This window comes from Barbus barbus (genome assembly GCF_936440315.1).
Source record: "Barbus barbus genome assembly, chromosome: 16".
NCBI lineage: Eukaryota > Metazoa > Chordata > Actinopteri > Cypriniformes > Cyprinidae > Barbus > Barbus barbus.
In genome coordinates, this window is record NC_136744.1 from 24095600 (window position 1) to 24123400 (window position 27801).

The window sequence follows — 27801 nt, forward strand, 5'->3', positions numbered from 1 at the left end:
ATGTCAAGATAAAAATATCAAATGTGTCTCTAATAATGATGTGCAGTTTAATTTCCTGTTGATTTATATCAGGAGTAATCAATGTGGACATAAATGGAGCACAGATGACACATTTTCATGAGAATGACTCTTATTGACACTGATTTAACATGCCATGTGCACAAGACCAAATCCTGAGATGTGAGTTTCAACATCAAACTTTAGTATGTTGTTTCACGAGCCATATATTTCATATACTCTATATAATGTAGATCAATATCTCAGCCAAGAGTGAATGCAGACCTTGCCACTTCAGTAACAGTTTGAATCAGTTATTGATTGCAGAATGTAAAGGAATCCTTTTTTATATATGATATTAATTTACTAAAATCCTTTTAAGAACCATGGCCACTGCTGGTACAAGGAAACATGCAATCATTGATCATGTAGCTTATATTGCTCGTGCTGTGTGTAGCATATATTAAATGCCTCTGTAAATCAGGCAGATGAAATGCTGCTCCGTTTTGTGGGATGTGGGAATCAATTTTATTATTGGAAGTCACATTTGTAGTGACCGGGAAAACCATAATGTACACTATGTGAGAACAACATAAAAGAACATAGAAGATGTAGTGTAACTCGAATTGTGTGTAAATATTAAAGGAATGTTTCAGATTATGAACAGGTTAATCTCTATTTGCAGGATCTGTGGCATTCTTTCAATTAACGCAGATGTGAATTTCAATTATTTTGTAAAAACAAAGAACAAATATGTTTATATTAAAACATTTAAAATGGGTAAGGCATCCCAGGGGGTTTCAAAATCGAAGAACACGTCTTCATAAATCTCCCTAAAATATATATTTATGCTTAAAAACAAGACAAAAACATTTAGCCAATCTGCTAAAATACAAATTATATTCACTTAAAATAAAGTAAAGAAAAAATGGAATAAATTATCAGAGAATGTCTTGTTCAGATTTTGTTTTCAAGTAAAGAAATCTTTCTGGAAGACGGTGCAAAATATTTATTTGGAATTTTTTTTTTTTTTATGCAGTGTTTGCTTTAAGTTCCAGTGCAATGCCTTTCCTCAAACACTTTCGTTTTAAGTGCATCAATGTACTGTAAACATCATTTTTGTTTGTTTTCACAAACACATTATTTTCCGTGGTAATAGACCACATGTCACAGATGCTGTTGGTAGAACATGAGTCGCCTTTAATCTTGAACTTCCCTTTAAAATGCCTTCCAGAGTTTCCAGCTGATCCAGGCAGACCTTCACAGCAGGGACGATGTGACTTCAATGAAACAGAATGTAGAATCGAGCTTCCTACTCTGATATCTGATTCCCCAACCCCCCCGTGCACACAGACACACACGTTCACACACACAGACCACAACGGGACTGCTTTCCAAACAATAGATCAAATGTTATTCGCTAATTAGCTGCCGTATTACCCGTTGTCTTTTACAGTATTGGGTTTCTTTGTTTGCCTGCGTTCACACGTAATTGTCAATGCAGTGTTTTCAACCCTTGAAGTTCTAATGAGCTCCTCTGCGTTAGAGCAGAGAATAACCAGCTTCTTTTCATCTCATCTTCCAGTCAGACAGAGGGAGGGAGGAAAACCGTTAGTTCGGATTGAAACTGACAGTCGGAAAGACATGTCACGCTCTTCAAACATAGAATGACTCAGAATATCTTCAAACGGGCCAGCTTTAAGTGTTCACAACTTTATATTTCTGCAAACTTTGATGTGAAGTTTCTGTGGGTTTAAATTGAATTTGAGGAAGGCTCTGCCTGTTTTTGTCTAGGGGTTTTGATTTAAACTGATGTCTCCGCTTGTATTTCATAACCTTGAATATATGAAAGTCCTTAATTTAACAGCAGATAAGCACAGATATAGGAACAGCCCGGTCGTTTTATTATCGTTCGAAATTTTGTCGTTCCAAACCTGTATGACTTTCTTTCTTCTGAGGAACACAGGAGATGTTTCTTTAAAACATGGAGGAATTTTCTGTTAAAATGTGGAACAATATTTTCACTTTTGGGTAAACCATTCCCAAAATAGCTTACCCTGAATAAATATGTGGAAATAGGAGTAGAAAACCATAGTGCAAATTATTTTAAGTGAATTATTTACATTTGGATTTGCCTAATCTCTAAGTGTTGCACAACTATCTGAAATATTTGATTCTGATTGGTCAGTCACAGGAATGTGTGGTCAGATATTTTTATTGTAATTGCCACTAAGCTGTGTAATAAGTGGGATATTATACAGTTAAGCTGATCATAAACTATATAAATAGACCTGATTTATAATGTGCCAATGGTGTGTGCGCCAACTGTACGTTATCTTTGTCATCTCTGGATATTTTAGGAACAAAAAGCTGCTGTTTAGATGATTTGCTTTTATTTGTATAGTATTCACTCCTCTGAATTTTGTATTTCTGTTACAGGGGGATCCAAGCCCGCCAGGTCCGGGAACACTCTCGGTACGCATCTCGCTCCATCCTACAGTAACGCTGCATGTTATTTCATAGCTCAATATAAAACTGACTCTTTTTTTTTTTTTTTTTTTTTTTGTTTATATATATAAATGAAATTGCATTATTAATGATATGCATTAATCACTGAAATTAGATTTCTGGAGAGTCATTGCTAAGGTTTTAGGAAATGGTTAACGCTACTAATTGCTGACACAGATGTGAGAAAGGTGCACAGGGAGGGTGTAATGATACAAGCAATCTTTATACACTAGGAAAGACAGGTAAATAGAGTTTCAAAGCTGAGAGAGAATTACTTTTATTAACCTCACCTTCAGCTCCATTTGAGTAAGGCCACTTTCTATGATCCTGATGAAGCAAATAACTTTTTTTTTTATTATTATTATTATTTTACTTGCTGGTTTAGTCTGTAATAAGTCTGATTAAGTTCAAAAGTGCACTACGTTTTTTATGCAATTAATATTTTCAGTAAGGCTGTATTAAATTCAGTGACAGTCTAGGCATTTATGATTTATGTTACCATAAATGCTTTTCTTTTGAGCTTTCTATTCATCAAAAATGTATAATCAGTTTCCACAGAAATATTAAACAACACAACTGTTTTCAACATTGATTATAATAAGAATGTTTCTTGATCACCAAATCAGCATATTCGGATGATTTCTGAAGGATCATTAGACACTGGAGTACTGATGCGGAAAATTCAGCTTTGCATCACAGGAATAAATTGCATTTTAAACCATTTTAAAATAAAAAAAGTTATTCCAAATTACAATAATATTTCACTATTTGTTATGGTGTTTTGTTTGTATAGATGCAATTTTGTTGAGACTTCTTTCAAAAACAAGTTTTTGATAAGCAGTATTGTAAAATGTGTTGTAAGCAATGTTTCATGTTGATTTTAATACTGAAAATACTGCATTCATGCTCTTTATCTTCAACTAAAGCAAATAAATAAAGAGCCCACAGATGCTCAGTCAGGGGCGACCAACAGCAGTGTGGACAGACTGGAGGTTAGACGTGTCCTGCAAGTAGAGAGCTAATAATTCCACACATTATATGAGGGACACGTCCACCACATCTCATAAGACACCAGAATGGGATGCATGTTCTTTGTGTGTAAGGATATAGTACTGCAGCTCCTGCCCTTTATGTAGCATAAACATTAAACCAACCCCAGCGGAACTATATCAGGGCATAACAGTTATTTACTCATGCTAATTTTAAATTTTATGAGGACAAGCAGGAATACCAGGGATTCAAACGTGAGAGCTGACAACACGCTTGCCATATCACCGCTCACTCTTGTAGTCGAGTTGTAAATTGTGCGAGACAAAAACATTTAACAAGCTTTAGCGGCTGAAATTCTTGATGTTTAAACAAATAGCATGTAGCTGACATGTTTGATTTTACGTTTCAGGTTTTTATATTATTTTCTGGATCTTGGTGTTGTAGACATCTGTCGCTCTTATTTACGACCTCTAACATCACAGGCCGTCTCTCCCCTGTTACATTCTGACAGTTTTAGGAGCCTTTAAAGCTCTTGTTCTCCGACTTTCACTGAACACAAGGAGTGAATGGCTATTTTTGCAGCTGTTTCTAAGATGTGTCAGTATTTTTGAGGATGCCAGCTGAAAGATGACACCACACTGTTTTACTCCGCATCTGAAAGACTGTCTGTGTGTGTCTTGTGTGCATGTGACTGGTCATGCGGTTTGTCCTTTCAGTGGGTCATGTACTGTAATGATATGTATTCCTAACCTTTGTTCTTAAAGTGTTAACAGCTGAATTTAATTGCTGTCTTTGTTTGATGAAACACATGATAATCTGTCTTCTGCCTTCTAGGTTGAGCAGCAAACTCCAAAAGGGGACCAGGTAAAAACGCATTTGGTTTTTGTGGTTTAAAACTCTACATGTAACAGTGGCAATTTGACTGATTTTTATGGATAAGTGTAGCTTGTAAAGCAGCACTCACTACTGATATCCACTTTTTCCTGGATTTTCCTGGAATTTTTCATGATTCAAAGGGAAAGCCTGTTGTGTTTTATCCAGTGTGTTTTTAATTAAACTGCTATAGGAAATCTGTTTTTGTAGAGAATTTTCAGCTGGCTATTTTAATTGTATGTCAAAATGTAATGTGAAAAAAAATGTAACAATATAAATGTTATGTAAAAGTAAAAAAACAAAACAAAAAGATGACATCATAGTAATTTTTGTATTAAAAATGTGATTAGTCTTTCCTATCTAGTTCTAAATCTATTTTCTGAAAGATAGTATTGTGTTATATGGTTTATGTTCACGGACACCGTAAAACAAGATGTGCTAAGTATATGGTGACAGCATGTAATCTGCAGCACTTAACTAAAACCTACATTTACCTAAAACTTTTTTCTGGTGCTTCATTGCAAACACTGGCATTTCCAAATTTAAAAAGATATTTTTGTATTTACTTCAAAAGTTTGAGAGATTTCTGTTCATTAAGAAATAATTTTATTCAGCAAGGATGCTTTAAATTGATCAAAAGTGAGAACATAGACATTTACATATTTAAAAAATATATATGTAGTTAAAAAAAGATTGTTTTTTTACTTTCTTTTCATCTAAGAATCCTGAAAAAGTATCATGGTTTCCACACAAATATTAAGCATGGGTTTTTTTTTAACATTGATGATGATAAAAATAAATATTTCTTGAAATCAGCATATTAGAATGATTTCTGAAGGTTCGTGTGACACTGAAGACTGGAGTAATAACTACTGAAAATCACAGGAATAAATTACATTTTAAATTATATTAAAATAGAAAATAATGAAATTGTTATAATATCAGAATGTTGCTGTATTTACTGTATTTTCTGTCAAAAAAATAGAGACTTCTTTCAGAAACATATTACACACCCCAAATTTATGAACGCTAGTGCAAAGATAGGATTAGGACAACAAAGCTTAGCCTAAAAATGTTGCTTAAATAGAGACAAATTTGAATTATTTAAAGTGTATTCAGAGAATTTCTTTCTTTTTTTTTGTGCAGGGTACTCCAGGAATTCCTGGAGAAAAGGTAAGCGCTTCAGCAGCATTTTATTTTTTTGCCTTCCTTAATGAAGTTCAACCATGAGCTGTGAACATGCCGTTTGAACATCTGTCTCTCAGCACTTTAGTAAGCTCTGGCATGTAAACCCGTCCAGGCAGAGCCAGCTGCTATGTCCTCATATTTAACATTAATGTTGCTTCTGGATGTAATCACGTTTTGAGATCATTAATGACCATGGGCAGGTGGAAACCTAGATCCAGACCCGCCTGCTTTATGTACTGCAATGCTTTCTGAGAACTGTAACCCTGATCCTTTACCCATCATCCCCAGGGAGACGCTGGCCTGCCCGGTCAACCAGGAGTACCAGGGAAAGAGGGCAAAAGGGTGAGTAAACCGAAGCAGGTCGCCGCCTGTGTGGGCTGGATCCATGTTGCGTATAAGTGTTTGTGTGACCGACCCATCAGCGAGACGGGCTTTCGGGAGTGACCCGGCAGCAGCTGGAACGAGAGAAAAATCGGGGAGCTCTGTGTGGGCCTAGTCTCATGGGAATGACTGTGAATATTCAACTGTAAGGTCAATGGTAGACTGACACCACGTGTTGCCGACCCGAACAGGAAAGGTCTCAAGGGTGATTTACTGTTCAGTCGTGACAGGCTCGAACGTATTGAGAAAACGATACCGTTTCATTATTGACTTTATCCTTTGTTTCTCAACGCCACCGGCCAAGGGTTAAATTGTTGGTCTGCCTTCGGCACGAAAGCTTTATGTGAAATCTGACTGCCAGCAACAAATTGCAGTTGCGTGTTTCGCTTATTTGAATTACCTAAGCCGCTGAGCCATTTCACTAGAGGCGGGCTAACACCTGTTAACGCAAATGTTATCTCGGCACCTCGAGTGGTTAATGGTCCTGAATGCCATACAGTTGTTTCTCAACTCCCTTGAATGTGATACAAAGTATTAAAAATGCATGCCACTTAGATGGAGGAGAATACTTGGGTTTGCCGCAGGGACTGTAAGCACAGCATTAAGCCCATTCAACAGAATGAATGAATATTTATTATCCTCCGCAGTGGTGTTCACTGGAGTGTTATCATGACACTGTTGGATATTTTCAGTTCAGTGATGGATTGAGTGATGCACCGTGCCATAGGCATCTGGATTTTGTCCACATTGGTTGTGAGCATTATCACTTGGAACGGCAGTGTAATTCCTTGCTCAAGTTCACAGTTGGTGTGTGCTTTCAGTGTGCAACAAAAAGAATTATTGAGGATTTCATTTGTAAAAATGTTCATTTTTTTTAAAAGATTTTAATTTCTTGAAGTTATTAATATATATTTTAATTTATTTAATTACTTATTTATGAAAATTGGCTAGAAATTAGAAAGGTAGAAATCATATAGCTACTGTACCTACATACTTTTTTATTTTATTTAATTATCTCTGAAAGTTTGATAGAAATGAGAAATTGTACAGCTGTCTAACTCCACATGAATTCATTAACACAATTTAGTTGGAAGCTATAACGAAATCATTACAAATTTGTTTGCAGCTTTGTTTTTTATATTAATTATATCTGAAAAGTTTGGTAGAAATTTGAAATTATGCAGCTATCTCTACATAAATTCATTAAAACATTCTTGTTAGAAGCTGTAATGAAATCATTACGAATTTGTTTGCAACTTATTTATTTTGATATTATTTCTGAAAGTTTGATTGAAATTATACATCTAACTTCACATAAATTCATTAAATTCATCATAAAACTTTGTTTTTCATTTATGAAAATTTGCTGGAAACTAGAAATTGCACTTTTTTTTTTATTACACATAAATTTAACTTAGAGACACATTTTTAGGAAAACTGTAACAAAATCATTAGGAATTTGTTTGCAAGGCATGAAAATGGTTGTACAAGATCAGTGAAAGTACAATTTTGTAACAGTTCTGGCATCTGGCCTGAAACGCTCTCAAACCAGCCCCGAGCCAGCAGATCCATCCTTATTGTTGAGCTCTGGTATTATTAGTCTCGCATATCCAGACGTTTGGCATATGATCTGGTGTACAGTGCAGCTTGTTCTGGAATTTCTCTGTCCAAAATTCAGTAGCGTTTCATATAGTATAGAGAAAATTCACCCACAAAGTGAAAATTGTTATTATTTCCTCACCTTTATGTTATAAACCTGCATAACTTCCTTCTGTAAGACATCTAGTCGGTCAATTGGATCAAATATTGTTTGGATCTCAGTGTTCTTCAGAATATCTTCTGTTGTGCTTTGTAGAAGAAAGGAAGTCATACAGGTTTGGAATGACATGAGGTTGAGTAAATAATGACAGAATTTTGGATTTTGAATGAACTATTATTTCAAAGCAGAATGCACTGTTCTGTAAATGTTGTCTCTTTTAGGCCGCTCTTGGATAGTGCTGTCTCTCTCAGAGACCAAAACAAGAAGTGTACTTTTGAGGCACAACAACCCATCCGCATTTTCTACAGTCAGTTAAATATTTTATTAAACTTTTCTCTGAAACGAGCACAATGTTGTTGTATCCCTACCTTCTGTGAGATTAAAAGGCCACTACAAGCCCATGACCTTTTGTGGAAAATTCAGAACAAAATGTCAGCTTCTACCAACATGATTCCTCTTTAATTGGTTGGTGTTACAGAAAAAAGCTGTTTAGAATCCAGACGCTGTGTTCTAATGATCTTGTGGTCGGCACCCAACAAATTCATTAAATTCTCTGCACTCGCAAGGGATCAGGCTAACGTTTATCACCCACGCGAGTTAGTTTGCCCAAAGACTTACTTGGACTGAATTCTTTTCCGGCTGCCATTTAAATCAGTGTCAAGTATGTTGTTTTGTTGCAAAAGACACTGTTTGGCCCTATAAATAACTTTTGCTTTGATGACTGCGGAGCTTCCCGGCGAGCAGGGATGTGGTAAGGTTTCCGGTTATATTTGGCGAGTCACATGCAGCTGGGTAACTTGTTGAGCAGGACTGCGGCGCTCTGCAGTCTTAGAGGCTATTTGGGGAAAGGAGGGACATGGGCCATTATTACTGGCCTTCTAGATGAAGACGACCCTCTGCTGGCAAGAGACTCTCACCCAATTAGCAGCTCTCATTTTCCACAACGCTGTCGGTCATACACGGCTGCCATCTTTACGGCAGTGAATTCTTCACTGCTTGCAAGGGTAAATCTTTGGCCTTTGTCACATGTCAAGTGTTAGCATTTATTCGCGTGTATTTATTTTGTTAGCCAACCAAGAGTTTACAGTATTGAAAATGTACATGTAAAGCAGAGCAGTGTTGAGTAACAGGAACGCAGTTGCACGTACAGTTTTGGCTCCATTTTTTTCCACGTCTCCCTCAGAAATCAAAAGAAAAGGTGTTAAAAATATGCCATATAAATCTCTTTTCTTTACACCATCTTTTGCAATATATTCCTTTTACAAAAATTATTTTCTTAATCAGAATGTTTTATAAAAAATATAAAAAGAAATTTGCTGGAGAATCGGCACTTATATATATATATAAAATATACACACACTCACTGGCCACTTTATTAGGTACACCTTGCTAGTACCGGGTTGGATCCCCTTTTGCCTTCAGAATTGCCTTAATTCTTTGTGGCATAGATTCAACAAGGTGTTGGAAACATCGAGACTCATCAGACCAGGCAACGTTTTTTCAATCTTCTATTGTCCAATTTTGGTGAGTCTGTGTTGTAGCCTCCGTTTCCTGTTCTTAGCTGACAGGAGTGGCACCTGGTGTGGTCTTCTGCTGCTGTAGCCCATCTGCTTCAGTGTTCGACGTGTTGTGCGTTCAGAGATGGTATTCTGCATACCTTGGTTGTAACGAGTGGTTATTTGAGTTACTGTTGCCTTTCTATCATCTCTAACCAGTCTGCCCATTCTCCTCTGACCTCTGACATCAACAAGGCATTTTCGTCCACACAATTGCCGCTCATTGGATATTTTCTCTTTCTGACCATTCTCTGTAAACCCTAGAGATGGTTTTGCGTGAAAATCCCAGTTGATCAGCAGTTTTTGAAATACTCAGACCAGCCCGTCTGACACCAACAACCATTCCACGATCAAAGTCACTTCAATCCCCTTTCTTCCCCATTCTGATGCTCGGTTTGAACTTCAGCAAGTCGTCTTCACCACATCTAGATGCCTAAATGCATTGAGTTGCTGCCCTGTGATTGGCTGATTAGCAATTGAACAGGTGTACCTAATAAAGTGGCCTGTGTGTGTGTGTGTGTGTGTGTGTGTGTGTATATGTATGTATATTTATTTATTATGTATATATATATTTATTTATCTATAAGATTATTATCTATAAGATTATCGAAAAATAATATGCTCTATATTATTTATATTCATCTTTTGCAGTTGTTCTAACTATATCTAAATATAAATCTTATTTTTTCCTATTTTTTTTTTAAATAATACTTTTCTTAAACTGGAAAACACACACACTTTCTCTTTCTAAATATATGCGGTGTGTATATATATATATATATATATATATATATATATATATATATATATATATATATATATATATATATATATATATATATATATATATATATATATATAAAATTTTTTTTTTTGTTTTTTTTTTGCTTTTCACTAATATGCTGATTATGCATGCAGGCTGAAACAGGCCTTAGCCTTTAATAGTTCAGAGTTATTTGAAGAGATCACATTATGGTTACCTGCCTTCCTCACTGATTAAGCAAATACAATATCTCTTATAATATATTCAGGAAATTTGAGACATGCGGGCTAAATCAATGTTCATGGAAGCAAGCCGGAAAGCCTTTCTCATAGATTTCTTGGTGAAGGGGACAAAAGAGTCAGCCCTCCTGCCATCTGACTGATGAAGTTTAGTTAATAATGTCTGAATGTCAATATCTGTAATAACTCAAGCATATAGCAATAAAAGATACCAACATAACAATGGAAATGGATCCGAGCACCCATGGGATAAGAGCTCATGTTAATTATGAGATGGAAGATCAGAGAGAGGGCAAGAGTGTTCTCGCACTGCAAAAAATCATTTCATTAATTGCTGTTTTCTTGTAGAAAGTATCCAAACTCTCTTTAAATCTGATTAAAGCTAAGTTGCAGAAGACTTGTTTTCAGACAATATTTTTGAGTATTTTTCCTTTTTCTAACCTCTTTGGCAAATGTTCTTTTAAGTATAAACCTTACACAGTGTGGTTTTTTTTTTTTTTTTTTTTATTAATTTTTTTTTTAGAACTGTCCACATGTCTGGTGTCTATTTATATAATACTGGGTAGCCCCGCCCACCACACAGTTTAATTGGTCAAAAATCCCACTCATCTTGGCTTTGTTCTGATTGGCTGTTATTGTGTCTTATTGAGCAACCAAATTGTGGCACACAACTGTTTTCCACTGGACAAGTTTTTTTTTTTATTGTACTTTCAAATTTAAAGATACTGTACAAATACCTATGAATACCAATATGCAGGGGGCGTCGCTAGACCTTGGGTGAAGGGGCACTTTTTTTTTCTTTTTTTTTTTTTTTGGGTAGCCCTAAATATAGCTATTGTATATTTGTAACATTTCTCACAGAATTGTGAGCACATTTGGCAGGGCGTCCTTGCACAAAGCCTTGTTATTATAGCTCATCCGTGCCACTTTCATGGGATTGTTCCCGCTTTCCGTTCTGCCCATTCGTTTTTCTCACCGAAATTGAATTGCTACCTAGCAGGCAACTTTTTCGGTGCAGCTCCCAGCACTGTACTTTACCACCCCCTCACACTTCTACTGCTATCTGTCTGTCTGCCCACGGGGGGGAAAAAAACCTATTGGGAGCCGCATTAGTGTCATTCAGTCTTGGTAAAGTCGATCAAATCACTGAATTATGCACCCAAGTTTTCTTGTGTGTGTGTGTGTGTGTGTGTGTGTGTGTGTGTGTGTGTGTGTGTATGGTATTAGCTGTTATTACTACTAAATCATTTTAACTTATTTAAATTGAAGTAATAAAAAGCCGTTAAAGGAGTTGTTGTTGTTATTATTATTATTATTATTATTATTATTATTATTAGTAGTAGTAGTAGTGCTGTTGTTGTTATTACTTTGTTCTTTTATAATTGTACGTTTTCACTCTTAATTCTTTCTTAATTGTTAGTTGATATTTTATCCTTTGATTATAAAATGCAACTCTAGTTTGAATGATTTACTTTGCAGGCAGCTTTGCATTGCGGTATGGTGCTAATGGGCTAAGCCTCCGATGTTATTTAAGTTTAGCGATGCCCCTGCTAATGAGACCACCTTGGTATGTGTTTACATGTGCTTGCATATGTGCGTGAATGAGTCTGAGTGCGTTTATTTACATGTTTGTGTTGGAGGGTGGCATCGGGTTGATTTAAATAATAATGCGTTGCGACTGAATTGCACTAGGTGAAAATGCATAAATGTTAATGCGAAGTTCTTGCTTTTATCCATTATGGATGGTACTGACAACGCATGATGAGCAAAACTGGAGGACTTTGGGACCATGTGACACACTACAAGAGATCAAACAGGAAGCAGAGGAGCGCCAGCAGAAAAAAAAGGATCTCTCTCCTTCCCGATGGCAGCACACTGAAATATTCATCAGTGCTTGGAATGGGGTGCAAAGCTCTGTGCTGTTGGCTTCCTGCGCTACGGGACGCAGAAAAGCACAGGCACGCATGCCATGGCAACGAGACTGCCAGTTTACGTTACACATAGTCAACTGGCAACTTCAGCTGACATACATTTGCGTAATCAGTCAGAATTGAGTTGGAGAACGGCTACTTTTGCTGCAGGTGTGTGTAGGAGTGTGTTTGTGTGTGTGTGTGTGTGTGTGCGCGCTTGGGTAAACAGAAAGGGCACAAACCTCTGTAATACACCCACAGTAAATAGATGGTTTTATTATGGTTTTATTAGGAGACAGAAAAGAAGCAGCCCACACTTTCGTATCACAGTGCGCTCACCCCTAAGCCAGAACATACACAGAGCATGTTATCGTTTAATGTTCTGCCAAGTTCTCCAGCGCTCAGTGCTGCCCTGGCTGGCGTACAGTCATGTGTGGGTTCAATGTGTGCGTTCACCTCACACTCACACATAATGGTGTTCGACGGCCGTTTAGCTGGTGGGATGCAGAGTATTATCAAATAGGAGCTTCAAACTCTTCACTAAGCAGCTAAGGACGTGGAGAGCTCACTCTCATCTGTAATGTACAAATCTGCTTTGTACATTATGTGCAGCACTGCAATACTGAACACCTGAGCAAAAATCATAATTAAATCATCATTTTGGATCCATTTTGTAAAGGCAAAAGAAAGTCCTGAAAGTAGACAAAGAGAACCCAATCAAACAAATGCAACCTGATCTCATGACAAAAACGTACCTGTGGAAAGTATTTTTTATTTTTTATTTTTTTTTTAGCAAAATGCAAAATACGTACATATCACTGCAGTTTCAACAGAAATGAACACTAGAGGCGGTAATAGAGTGAGCACTTGTAATCATTTTCATACACCGTTATAATTACAGCTCCATTCACTTTCCAGATGTAACAAGCTTGCTCGGAGGCTCAGCCAGCACGGAATTGGACTTAGGATGCAGAATCCTTGGGTACGAGTCTCATGAAAATCATGACTCACAATTTAAAGAGCTCAAAGATGATTGAAAAACAATCTAAAATGGCATGCTTGTGATTGCATTTTTACATCACATACGCTTTTGTTCATACTATAAGGCAGGTTTAGGTGTAGTGCTGATGGTACAAACAAAGGAGATCTCTGAGGATCGCCGAAGAAGAGTTGTTGTTGAAACAGTTACAAAACCATCTCTAAAGAGTTTGGACTCCCAAAATCCACAGTCAGACAGATTGTGTACAAATGGAGGAAATTCAAGACCATTGTTGCCCTTCCCAGGAGTGGTCAACCAACTAAGATCACACCAAAAGCAAGATGTGTAATAGTCTGTGAGGTTGCAAAGGATCTTCTAATCAACTGAAGGCAATTCTAACATTGGCTAATGATAATATTCATGAGTCCACCATCAGGAGAACTCTGAACAACTATGGAGTGAATGGTAAAGTTGCAAGGAGAAAGCCACTGCTCTCCAAAAAACAACATTGCTGCCTGTCTGCAGTTTGCTAAAGATCATGTGGACAAAACCAGAGGGCTACAGGAGAAATTATTTGTGGACTGATGAGACCAAAACATAATTTTTGTTTTAAATGATAAGTGTCATGTTTGGAGAAAAGGACACACTGCATCGCAGCATAAGAACGTTATCCCATCGGTAAAACATAGTACTGAGTGTCATTGTTTGGGCCTGTTTTGCTGCATCTAGGCCAGCATGGCTTGCCATCTTTGATGGAGCAATAAATTCTGAATTATACCTAATAATTCTATATCTATATAAATCTATATATCTATATCTGTATGTGTGTATATAAATATATACAGAGATATATATATATATATATATATATATATATATATCTCTATATATATCTCTCTCTATATATATATATATATATATATATATATATATATATATATATCTATCTCTATATATATATATATATATATATATATATATATATATATATATATATATATATATATATATATATCTCTGTATATATATATCTCTGTATATATTTATAAGAATAGATGTAGATATATAGATAGATAACTAGATATAGATGTCTAGATATAAGTAATAGATGTATGAAAATACATACAGATAGGAGATATAGGTATGGATGTGTATAGATGGATAGGTATAATGACTATAGATAGAGATGGATGAATGGATAGGTAGAGATAGCTATAGATAGATAGATAGTCTGGCTATTTTCCTTGATTTTGTTTGTTTTAAGTTTTTTATAAAAGTATGATCAGTTTGTGTGGGTGTCTAACTTATGACTTTGGTCTTGGTAGCACCAAGCTCTTCCAGTTTAGTTACTGGAAGGTTTTAAGGTTTATTCCCCTCTCTGTTAACACAGCAGAGGGACTGTGCGACTTCCGCGATGTGCACAGAAACGCTGAGATACTGACATGTTGAATTTTCCGCTGTGAGACTAGAGCGGTGGGTGCAGGCATCATAATTGCTCCTTTTATCTTAGCAAAAGTGTTACTCCGAGAAAAAGGAGTATAATGAATCCTCTAATTGTGGTGATGTATGTAATTAGTGACTCTTGGGCTAATTGTAGTCGAGTCAGAATGTTAATGAAGATTGAAGACTGCAGCTGTAGAAAATGAGCCATTACTGTAGCTTGTAATGTTGCCAGTGGTGTAATACCTCATCCATACTGTTCAATGGCAGTGATCTGTTTGGGCTTTCATCTCCAGCCGTCTGTAAAATGTCCTGACATGCTCAGCCAAAAGAGCAAAGCACTATAGGAAGTTACCATATACCATTTTACCCCCCCCCCCCCCCCCCCCCCCCCATAGATACTGTAACCTTATTCCATATTATACCATATTCAGGTCATTGTTTCTCTCTCTCTTGGTTACCGTGGATGGGTTAAGTTTCAAACCACTGATCTGTTTATCTTGTTCTCTCTGGAGATGTGGATCAGATATCAGTTTGAAGTATACTTAATTACTTAGATGCTTCATCGAACACTTAATTCCTCGGATACTGATTTAGAGTCTTGTTCACTCAAGCATAAGTGTAAAGAACATGTTTGCCTGTCCGGTCATCATTTATTAATTAATTAATGGGATTAATACACCCTTCAAACCTCAGCATTTTTGCTTATGTTTTTGTCAAGCCAATATTTAAAGTTCATCTTGACAGTCTTTTACATTTGCCATTGCAAAATTGTGTTTATTGCAGTTGGATTAATTCAAATTTTAGTTCATGTAATATTAACTCTTAATTTCTCAGATACTGATGTAGAGTTTTGTTCACTCAAGCACAAGTAAAGAACACGTCCGGCTGTTTGGCCATCCATTTATTTATTCATTTTATGTTCAACCTTAATGTTTACATTTATTCATTATTTGTCAGACCATTTATCTTATGTTAGCTTTTCCATTTTAAAATTACAGTTTTTAAATTTTAAAATTGTAGTTGAATTATTTTTAATTTCAGTTCCATTTTGTAAATTTGAATTTGAATGGAATTCTACATTGCATTTGCTAGATCACTTCAAATGTAATTAAATCTGATGGCATTCCAGACATTCATGTTACAGTGAGAAATGGCACTCGTTAAAAAGAAAGTTATTAAAAATTGTTTAAATGTTTGTAATTTTAATTCTATTAATTTCCTCTTTTTAGACCTGAAAAAAAGTATTTATTTAAACCCAAAAACACATTTGAGATTTTACGCTTAGTTATGTTAATGACAATCATTTATGTGACCTTCTAATGACTCCCAAAATCGTACTATTAGCTCCAACAGATGGCATGCATCCGGTTCTCCACGTACCTCAGCCAACATCAGCAGGTGCCTAGAAACGATTAGCCATGTGATACGTGCTATAAAACATGAGGGAATGAAATGGGAGTGAGTACTAGTGTATAAACCAGTGAGCACGTTACTAGGTCACTCTGTGTCATGTCATGGAAGTTTTCCCCAGCTGTTAGAGGATCCAGCAGCAGTGATATCAATTTGTGCCCTTTAAATAATTGATGGGAACCTCGTGCTGCGATGTGCAGAGCGGATGGCCACGGTCGGACAGCCACGGTTTCTAGTAATTTGACCTGCAGATTTGAGTTTAGCGTGCTGTGAAAATGGATTGCAATCATCCAGACGTTTCTGTAAAGCATCACAGATTTGGTATTGTCATCGTATAACATATTGCATGTATTTTCTAAACAATAGCAAGTAATTGCATTCTATTCTCAGCCAGTGATTACGATATAAACAGACAGTAGACGGTGAAGCTCGGTGGAAAAACAATTTTCTCTTATTTAACGTACAATGCTATCTCGAGTGGTACTGAAAAGCAATTTGCATACAGTAAGGAAACTGTAGGTTAATTTAAAGTGGATGCCCTGCTGTTTGTTTAAGAGAGGGAATGAATGGTGATTGTACATATTTACACTGTCACAAACGTTTTCCAGTGGACCTTTTCTCTAGTGACAGCTCCTGCTGGCGACTGCAGCTACAGAGAAAAGTTTCCACACAAGGCTACATTTAAGTTAAATTGCCATTTTTTGTTTTCAGGTTTCTACTTTTCCAAATGACTCTGTGTTAGCATTACTTAAGTAAATGCTGATCGTCCTGAAGTGTTTCTACAACCACACACTTTGTTTTTTTTAGACCCTATGAAATCCATTTTGGGGTTTTGTGGCTTTTACTTGGTGTCTGTTATCTTTAAAGCAGTTCATCCCTGCATCCAAATATGCTTGCTTTGTTGGTGAGCAGAGTAGTATTACCTGAATTCAAAATATTCATAAAACAGTAGGCAAGAAGTTCCCGGATGAGATTCTAAAGTGTGCATCTGATGGTCACTTTATTATCCCATAAGACAATTTGTGAATTGTAGTAAAGCGATGCAACTGACACTGGTAGGTCACATGACAGTGAAAACATGGCAGATGTATTGCGTCAGAATTTCATTCATACTATACACATTCATACTATATAGAACATCCTTTTTCAAACCAAGTTTTAAGCCAAATGCAGTATGTGATTTTAGGTGCAGCATATTTTAGAGTATGCTAACCTTTAGCAGATAAATGCATTTTGCATTTTAAGTCCTCATTGATGACTTGCAGTACATAGTTTTTATTTTTTTTCCAATTAGATAATGACATCTCTGAGATTATTATTTATATATATATATATATATATACACTTTATTCAGCTGCGTAGAAAAAATATGCAGAAAAAGTTCTCAATGAAGGGGAAAAAATTATAAAAAATTGATCTGAAGATTAAAAGTTGACTATTTTTGTACCATAAAAAAAAATAATGTAGCAATCTTAAATGCTAAAAAACTTTAAAGCCTAAGTTATTTACTTATTAATTTATTTATTTATTTTTACATTATTTACAAAATGCTTCTTCATAAAAAACTTCATAATGTATGTCAATAAGTTATGAAAAAGTATAAGTATAATAGTTAAGCAACTTCAGGAAAATGAAGGGAAAATTGTTATACAAAATTACATTTTGTAATATTAATGTAATGCTACATAATCAGAAATACTACTTAATTGTATGCATAAGTTGTTACTTCATCAATCCATTTTTTAGATTAAATCGTTACAAAATATGCTTGCATGAATATTGTAAAGAAAAAGTAAATAAGTTGCTGAACGACTAATTAGTTCATTCATTTTGAAATAAGAAAAGTTCTCTTTTTCTGTGTTTGCATATTTCCTATTAAAACAGGAACATCACAGCCTATCAAAACCAAATTTGACAGCTTAAGGAATAGATGAAAGCAATTTTAAAAAGGAATAAGTTCCATCCACTTTAATGCAGTAAAATATGACCATTGTTGTACAACCAAACAAACTGATGAACTATGATTTCCTACTTGAATTGCAAGTCACATGGTGATATTTGCAATTTAGGGGAGTACATTTAATAGGACACACCCCTCAATATAAGAGTCATAGTTAATGTTTTTGTTCCATTATGCTAGATGAGAAAATTCCAACTTTTATTGGTATGCTAGTATATAAACAAGCTTTACTGATTGGATAATGCATTCAGTGTTGGACTATTTCCAATATTTTCATGCTCAACATCTAAGTGTTTGTGGACATTTATGCATGTCTGCTGCCTTTCAAACATGTTTCTCAAGCGCACTTCTCTAAATCAAACTTCATTTCCCTTCATGAGATGATGGCTACAGCTTCACATTGCAGAATAACAAGCGTTATGCATGTTTTTCCTTTTCTTCCCCATCTCCATATCTTCTGAACTCTGTGTGCAAGGTGACACAAGGTCACCGCCCCCCTCCTCTGTAAGTCTCCTCACGCCTTCGCAAAGTCTGCGACTACGCAGGAAGAACAGCGATTAGCTTTTCCGAAACCTCATGTCATGACGATCTCTTAACACTCAGTGCCGCCCAACTGGGCTATATGGTCATGAGCCAGATCTCGGTTTTACATGAAACCTCAAGTTAAATTCTATATACTGCTAACAATCCTTTTTTTTTACCCAAGCTTTGACGGGTATATAAAGCAGCGGTATTTGTCTTAGCACTGATGTTGCTAATAATGGACGCCCTGTGGACTGTTCCGTATGTGCATTGCTGTGTGTGTCCTGTCAAAGACAGACAGCAGGAGACTGAGACGTACCAGCGGGATGTGGACCAGTTGGCAGTGCTTTTCATTGGCTCGCTGTGTTAGATTAGGCTGCAGACATGCCGGTGACCTCTCGATGGGCACCTGTAGGGTGAGGTTATTGGCCGGCAGACTCCTGATGCGTCTGCACCCCTCTCTGTTTGGACATGCTGTGGAGGATGGCCAGGAGATATTTAAGCCTGTATAAATGCTGGTTAATTTTACCTTGGTATTAGTGGTATATATTTTGAAGTGTAATATTGAAGGAATATTATGTGACATTGGTATAGGTATATAAATTCTTCCATGCAAAAATGTGTAATTAATTTGAGCTGTAAAATTGTTCTTGGACTACGTTTTTGAACACCATCATTGTTACAGATTACAATATATGGGACTATTTTAAGTAGTGTTTTCAATTACCATCAACATTTTTGTGGATGGAGTTTCCATATAAATAGTACTTTGCTAATATGTCCCATAACTTTCACTTTTGTGCATATTCGATAGTTGAAAAACTAAATCTAGCTTTTTCTTTTTTTTTTTTAAACAAAACAAAACAAAAAAATTAGCTTTATTTTAACTTAATCTTAATGTTGTGTTTTTCAGTCTATTTTTAACATTTTTAAACTTCTCTTTTAAGTGTGTATTATTATTTGAAGATGCATACAATGTTTAATGTAATTTGTTCTCAGTGTATAAAAATTATTATATCCATATATTCTTATTCATCATTCGTCTGTCTGTGTACTCTGTGTGTGTGTGTGTGTGTGTGTGTGTGTACAGTCAGGTCCATATATTTGGACACTGACATCATTTTCATAATTTTGGCTCTGTATGGCACCAGAACATAATTAAAACTAAACTATCAAGATGAAATTGAAGTGCAGACTTTAAGCTTTAATTCAAGAGGTTGAACAAAAATATAACACAAAATGCTTAGGAATTACAACCATTTTTATATACAGTCCCCCCATTTTCAGGGGCTCAAATGTAATTGGACAAATAAATATAATCATAAATAAAATGTTCATTTTAATATTTTGTTGAATCCTTTGCAGGCATTGACTGCCTTAAGTCTGGAACTCATGGACATCACCAGAGACTGGGTTTCCTCCTTTGTGATGCTTTGCCAGGCCTTTACTGCAGCTGACTTCAGTTGTTGTTTGTTTATGGGTCTTTCTGCCTTTTTAGTTTTGTCTTCAGCAAGTGAAATGCATGCTCTATCGGATTGAGAGTTCAAAAACTCCTGGGTTGCTTTTGCTGTATGTTTTGTCATCGTCCATTTGTAGTATGAATAGCTGTCCAATCAACTTTGCTGCATTTGACTGAATCTGGGCAGGGAGTATATCCCTTATACTCTTCAGAATTAATCTGACTGCTTCTGTCCACTGGAAGCCATGCATGCTCATGCCATCACACTGCTCCACCATGTTTCACAGATGATGTTGTATGCTTTGGATCATGAGCTGTTCCAAGCCTTCTCCATACTTTTTTTCTTCCCGTCATTCTGGTACAGGTTGATCTTAATTTCAGCCATCCAAATAATGCTTTTCCAGAAGTTGTCTGGCTTTTTTAGATGTTTTAGATGTAGATTTTTGGCCTTGTTTGCACCTTGTGGCGAACCCTCTGTATCTGCTCTCTATAGTCGCCTCTTGATTGTAGACTTTGACATTGACACACCTATACCTCCTGGAGAATGTTCTTCACTTGGCTGGATGTTGTGAAAGGGTTTTTCTTTACCATGGATAGGATCCTCTGATCATCCACCACTGTTGTCCTCTGTGGACATCCAGGCCTTTTTATGTTGCTGAGCTCACTAGTGGGTTCTTTTTTCTAAGAATGTACCAAACCTGTTGATTTGATCCACTCCTAATGTTCCTGCTATCTCGCTGATGGGTTTGTTTTGTTTTTGAAGCCTTACAAACTCTATTCTGATGTTATTCTTAAAAACTTGCCCCTTTTAGACTTGCACTATATTAATTTACTTACTGCTTGTTTTCTTAAAGCAAATAAGTTATCTATTCTTCTTTTATAGCTTCTCTATTCTTTTTCTATTCTATTCCCTTTCTTTTTATTTATTATACAGTTTTTATTTATTATACAAAAGCAAAAAGACCTCTAACACTAGCTTGCTCTGTTCTTTTTCTATTCTATCTGTTTTCTTATTATTTATTATATAATTATATATAAAAAAACCTTGCTATATGTACAACATTAAGATAACTGAGACTTGTTATAGCACTTGTGTATCATTGCTCTTTTGTTGATTTTGATTGCTTCCATTGCCCTCATTTGTAAGTAGCTTTGGATAAAAGCGTCTGCTAAATGACTAAATGTAAATGTAACATTTGTCTTTCACTTGTATGGAGAGCTCCTTTGACCGTATGATGTGGGTTAACAGCAACAGCTTCTAACAGTTTCTTGATGTAGAAATAATGAAAGAGTAGCCGATGCCTGTCAAATGAAACAGCTTTTGTGTCTATTGTCCAATTAGTTATGGTCCCTTAAAAAAGCGAGGAGGTACAAATTAAGAGCTGTAATTCTTCAACCTTTCCTCCAATTTTGATGAGAATACCCTCAAATTAAAGCTATTCAAGAAACTTGAATATGTTTTGGTCAGCAGCTATAATAATAAAAATTGTGCCTGTGTCCAAATATATATGTACCTGACTGCGTGTGTGTGTGTGTGTGTGTGTGTGTGTGTGTGTGTATGTATGTATGTATGAACACTAAGAACTATTTTATTTTATTACATTTATTTTATTTTTGCTGCACTGGATAGAAATATCTCAGCGGTCTTATCAGTGATGTATCTTATAATGGAACTAACGCATTAAGCAGGAAGTGGCATGTGTGTTTGCTGGCTTTATCTTCATTGTTTCAGCACCTAATTTGGTGGATATGACATTGTCTGAGACCTTCTCTATTTATATCCGCGTTGGAATACCCTAAGCCCGTTCAGTTTTCCATCTATTTACAGGCTCAGCACCCTCCTACTTCCACTCACTATTACGAACCTACATCCCCTCCAGAAGTTTGAGATCTGCTAGTGAGCGACGCCTTGTGGTACCATCACAGAGAGGCTCAAAATCACTCTCCAGAACATTTTCGTTCACCATTCCTGGCTGGTGGAATAATCTTCCCACCCCTATCCGGAACGCTGGATCCCTGTCAATCTTCAAGCAACAACTGAAAACTCATCTCTTTCGGCAGTACTTGACTTCATCCTAAACTCAAAAAAAAAAAAAAAAAAAAAACTTTCCATCTATCTTTCTCTCCACCTACTAGCTTGTACTTATTTGAACAATGACTGAGACTTGGTGTTACGAGCACTTCCTCTGTCTGATTGCCTCTTCAAGATTAATCGCTTTTTGTATTCCCCAATTGTAAGTCGCTTTGGATAAAAGCGTCTGCCAAATGACTAAATGTAAATGTACGTCGTAAGAGGCACACACGTGTCTGGTGTTTGTCTCTGTCCTTCAAGTTTATTTATTTGTATAGCGCTTTTTACGATAAATCATTGCAAAGCAGCTCTACAGGAAATTAAGTTTCCACAATATATTTATATATTGCAGAACCTTAATATATTTAACTTATGGCAAAATTTGGTAATTCTGTATGTTGTCTGAGCGTTGGCATCCTCTGAGGGGTTGGCATTATCTTTTCTCAGGTGTTCGGTCATCTCAGATCATTTAAGGGTTGGATCCAGACTGAAGCTTCTGTAATTCCTAGTTACCACGGGATGTTAATCTCGTCGCTGAAACAGAGAAACAAATAGAGACATAATTAGCGTAGCTGCTGTTCCATCTAAGCAAAAATGATTTGTTCAAACAAGCTAAAGAATAATAATAATGTACATTTGATCAGATATAACTGCAGTACAAGATTATAAGATGCATTATGTGAATGCTTGGCTAAAGAGATGTGTCTTTAATCTAGATTTAAACAGATAGAGTGTGTCTGAACCCCGAACGTTATCAGGAAGGCTATTCCAGAGTTTGAAAAAATGTGAAAAAGCTCTACCTCCTTTAGTGGACTTTGCTATCCTAGGTACTACTAAAAGTACAGAGTTTTGCGACCTTAGAGAGCGGGTTGGATTATAGCGTGGTAGAAGACAAGTTAGGTACGCAGGAGCTAAACCATTTAGGGCCTTAAAGGCAAGTAAAAATATTTTGTAAATGATACGGAACTTAATAGGTAGTCAGTGCAGAGACTGTAAAATTGGGGTAATATGATCATATTTTCTTGACCTGGTAAGAACTCTAGCCGCTGCATTTTGGACTATCTGTAGCTTGTTTATTGAAGATGCAGGACAACCACCTAGCAGTGCATTACAGTCCAGTCTAGAGGTCATGAATGCATGAACTAGCTTTTCTGCATCAGAAACAGGTAGCATGTTTCGAAGCTTGGCAATGTTTAATTTCAGCTGCGGTCTAATATAACATCCAGATTTTTTACTTTAGAGGACGTAAAGTAAAAAATCTGGGTGTTATTTTAGACAGCAACTTGTCCTTTGAAAATCATATTTCCCATGTTAAAAAAACAGCATTCAGATTAGCATCTCAAACTCTCCTTTATTTCAGTTTCTATATTTGTGTGTGAATTTGTATTATATGGATGCTAGCAACTGGAGAAAAATATGTACTTTCTGATTTACACTATGGTACTGAATGATAACCATATTCGTTTACCACAGTAACATTGGCACTGCAAGATACTTAAAAATAATACAGTACTCCTACCATAGTACATGTCCAGAAAACTAAGAAACTTGGTAATGTCTTATAATACACTTAGGTGTTTTTGTTGTTGTTGTTGGTGAAACTAAGTAAAACAGCTGTTTTTATCAGTCATCTCACTTTCCTGTGATATTTGCACCATAGTACTTTATCCAAAAACAATCCTACGCATTAGTATATACCTTGGCCTTAATTTTGCCCTTGAAATGCATACCGGTTGGTTATATTTATAAGCAGTTACTGGTATATCTCTTCTCTGCGTTAACATAATTTTAATTTTCAGGTAAATAAAACTGGAACAAATTCAACCAGGCCGTATGGAGATTTCAAGAGTTGATGCTCTCACAGCGGGAGTTTACTCCTAGATTTATGCCCTTCACAGGTAGGCTGGCTTCAGTTAACTATTTGTGGTCTAACATTGCGGAACCCGGTGCAGTGACCTTGTCGTACGGCACTATTATCTGAGCAATAGATCTGAGTGTGTAATATTAACCTATGGCAGTAGCCTGTGAGGAAGAGGTAGACAGAGACAAACGTCCTCACCCAAAGGAAAAGAAATGCTGGAGTCTCCGATGAGGAGAAACGGAGGGAAAAAGAGGGAAAAGCGGAGAGAGAGGGAGGATGGATGACCGCGACTGGGGACAGATGTGCCGAGTGATGATTTATCTGACTGTCTCAGCCTGTTCCCAGGGTGCCTTGCTGTAGCAGGAGCCACGCTTGCATGGGATAAACACATTAAGCGGCCAGTTAATTAAAGGGGCCGCACGGGTGACCCGAGACCTTACGGACTAGATACAGTATGCAATCAGGATGTGTATGTGTGAAGGATGTGTGGTGAAATGAACTCTCTCTGTGATACTGTAGATGGGTAATGTAGGTCAAAGCATCTTGCTTGAATGGGAAGGAGGCTTGCTCAATGGCCATGATGCAGTCTGGTTTGGACCTAAAAATTTCAATTCATTCACTGACTCATGGTGTTTCAGATCTGTAGGGCATTTTTTTCCCATTGAATCACAAAGAGAATGCTTTAAGAGTGTGCTCTGTCAATGTTTTTTTGATTTAATGGTAATGAATGGGGTCCAAAATGACAAAAAGCCATGAATGTCACCATGAATGAATCCTCAAACTAGTTCTTGTCTAATATGCTGTTTTCAAGTCTTTGTGTGAGGAGCAAAAAGAAACGAAGTCTTACATAACGTTCCCTTAACTGTAGCTTTCTGCCATTAGGCTTGGTTTACCATCATTAATTATAGTTGTTGTAATGCTGCCAAAATGTCCAACCTAACATGCTGTGTATAAAAGCACCATATTTAAATCAATGCATACAATGAAGGGCAAGATTTTCAGGGATTTCTGGTCTAATGTTTTCTCAAAGCTGTCTTATGATTTCATAAGTGAGTTTATTCATATAAAATACTTTTGATACTTTCATAATGATTTTTTGAAGCAGTGCACAAAATATTGTAACTGTATTGGTTATTCACTAATATTAGCTCTCAATTAGTTCTCAGTCTTTGTGACTCAAAGACCCCTCGTTTTCAAGCTCAGTGCTCAAAGTTCCCCATATGCTAAAATTAATCTGTTATTTGGACAAACTTGTTTTCAGACTTTTTTTTATTAATAGGAACTGGGAGTATTGATTAATGAACCATGATTCATTTTGTGATTCCACGTGTTTCAATAACTGCATGTTCTTTAGTAAAAACAGTTGTCATTGAGGGGGAAATCATTGAACAGTTGTCATTGCTTTTTTTAAATATCTATATAAACTATAAAATAATTATAATTTATTAATATAAATGCTTTCAAGTCATCATGTGGTCCCATGTTAGCTGTGGAACCACTTGTATAGGATGCTATATTTTTAATTCTGCACACTGTTTTCTAACCTTTAATAACACTGCTAATTTAAAAATGCTTATTTGTAATAATAATAAAAAAAAGTAAGCCTGTCTTAGTTCATTTAACGTATTTAATAGTTTAGTAGACTTTTAATATTGGCCGTAACCGGACATTTTTGTCTTATTGTTGTTGCCCACAATGTTGATATTGTTGCATCCATACTTTTTTTTTTTTTAAGAGCTCTGATCCTCCATTTTTATTTTACTGGAAAAGGTACATTCTAAAGAAAAAGAACCTTCTAAAAAAAATCTCTGTGATCCATGGAGGAAAAAAGTTATATCGGTTTGAACGACCCATTGGTTCGCTGTCTCTTTTAAACACTAACTCAGAATGAAATGAGCCGCTGCTAAAGAGAACAATTTAAAGAGCAGCAATTTTTACACTTCTCCTGTCACGCACATTTGCTGACTGATGTTTGTATACAGTGAAGTTAATTGGCTAGATGACAGCAAATTGCCAGATTAGCATTTAGACTTCTATCATTGAGCATTTGGACCACCTTTGATTACAAACTACAATGACAGTTGTCACACTAGCCTGCTGTTTGACTCCACTGCCTGACCTTGTTTGTTCAAGTTGCCCAGGAATTCTGGAGCGAGCGCTTCAGTGGCACCAATCTTTGGTCTGCGGGTCAGTCCAGTTGCTGTCCGGTAAGGTCAAGGGGTAGAACGATGCGACCTCATTATGGTTTCCAGTGCCGACATGGGGTTTGAAGACTTTTGAACCCCATGCTTTCTGATGTCTACAGACACATGTGGCGTCTGGGCATGCGGTGTTGGGCTGGTGACAGCCAATCAGGAGCAGGACCCTTTCGCAGAGGGCAAGATTGGTGTAGACAGTGTTAGCTCTTTCCTTGAACTATCTGTGAGGTCAGTGAATATAGAAGTTAACACTTCAATGTTGTTGACATTTTTATCAAGTTGTAAAGTAGCCAGTATACTATAGTGAAAGTAATAATACTGTAAAATAAGTGTTGGATTGGATTTAGACCTACTAGTTTGCTGGCTTCTTTCAACCTCATACTTCACTGGTCCAATGCCAGTTTACATTTGTGCATTTGTGCTTTAAGCAGCATGCCACTGACTGGCGTGAGATGTTTCCCAGATGGTGTGTGTGCTCTGCTTTAATCTACTCTGCCCATCCGCTCACTTAAGACCTGGAATACAATACATCCGGAGCTTTGAGAAAATCTCTAGTAATTTGAACTGAATCTGGATTCATAAAGTGTGGTCTTTCAGATGCACAGTGGGCTTTGCAGTATGTCACTCATCTACATTTTTAGTATGAAGTGCACTAAAGGGTTACGCTCCAGGCCCCAAGTCAGTTGAGAAGAGAACTAATCTCACAAAAAGGGCACAACAGATCCGCCTGTGAAATCTCTAAGAGCCATGACTGATTATGACCTGTTTTAAGATAGGAAAGCATTTTCAAAACTCTTACGTTCGTGCATGCACACGTGCACACATGTATTTCTACACGTTTTCTTAGCTGTGTTATGCCATCGTTGCACGGAGGCGGTATGAATGCATTTACACAGGAATTACTAATGCATAAATTAGAATGTAAATGTAAATTTAAACTTTAAAAAAATAAGTAATGTTTTATCATTTTAATATTAATAGAATATAATGTTATTATTATTAAAATATATTAATGCTTTTTTAATTTATAATGTTACAAAAAAAAAATTATATATATATATTTGTTTTTTTACATTAAAAATGCTGTTCTTTAAAATATTAAGTGGCATAACTGTTTTTAACATTGAAAAGAACAATACATTTTTCTTGAGTACAAAATCTGCATATTATGATTTTTTTTGAAGGATCATGTGACACTGAAGACTGGTATAATGGCTGATATATTATTATTCCATATGTTTGTATATAAAGATGTCTCTGGATGTTTTGTCATATTTTGCTTACTTCTGAGGAGCATTTTGACCCCAAAGTATAGCTAAGCAGGGAAGATGAGAGGAGGGGGGAAATTGTTTTGTACTACATAAAAATGTGAAATTTGCATAATGACGTTAGCACAAGTTGTTAACTTTGATGAGCTCTTAATTGAGATACTGTAAAATCCCTCTTAATAGTGGCATTAGAACCCATTCTAGTTACGAACAAACAGTACGTGTTGCTGTATTTTGAAAGGAGGTTATTTTTTGCTGTTATAAGAAATGTGGCTCATTAATTTCTTTTTTGATATCCTTACTGTGTCATGGTGAGCACAGAAAAGGCTCACCCTTGCTGGTCCATCTCTCCACACCTATTTACCATTTGTATATTTTGGTTGTGTTTTTAACCTTTCAGAGCTCTAAATCATCAGCACATTACAATCAATGAAAGCTTGTACACAGGCTCCTTCTCACATACCTC

At 36.2% G+C, this 27801-nt stretch overlaps 1 protein-coding gene across 1 annotated transcript in view; it reads left to right on the forward strand.

The window, feature by feature from the left end:
• Positions 1–27801, forward strand: part of LOC306882572 (uncharacterized protein) — a gene marked incomplete at its 3' end in the record, with an annotated part of 150379 nt that overhangs the window by 41352 nt on the left and 81226 nt on the right. The window contains exons 11-14 of the mRNA XM_079437294.1: positions 2437–2472; positions 4330–4359; positions 5515–5541; positions 5845–5898. Of these exons, the coding sequence (XP_079293420.1) occupies positions 2437–2472; positions 4330–4359; positions 5515–5541; positions 5845–5898 (147 nt within the window). The remainder of the gene's footprint in view (positions 1–2436; positions 2473–4329; positions 4360–5514; positions 5542–5844; positions 5899–27801) is intronic.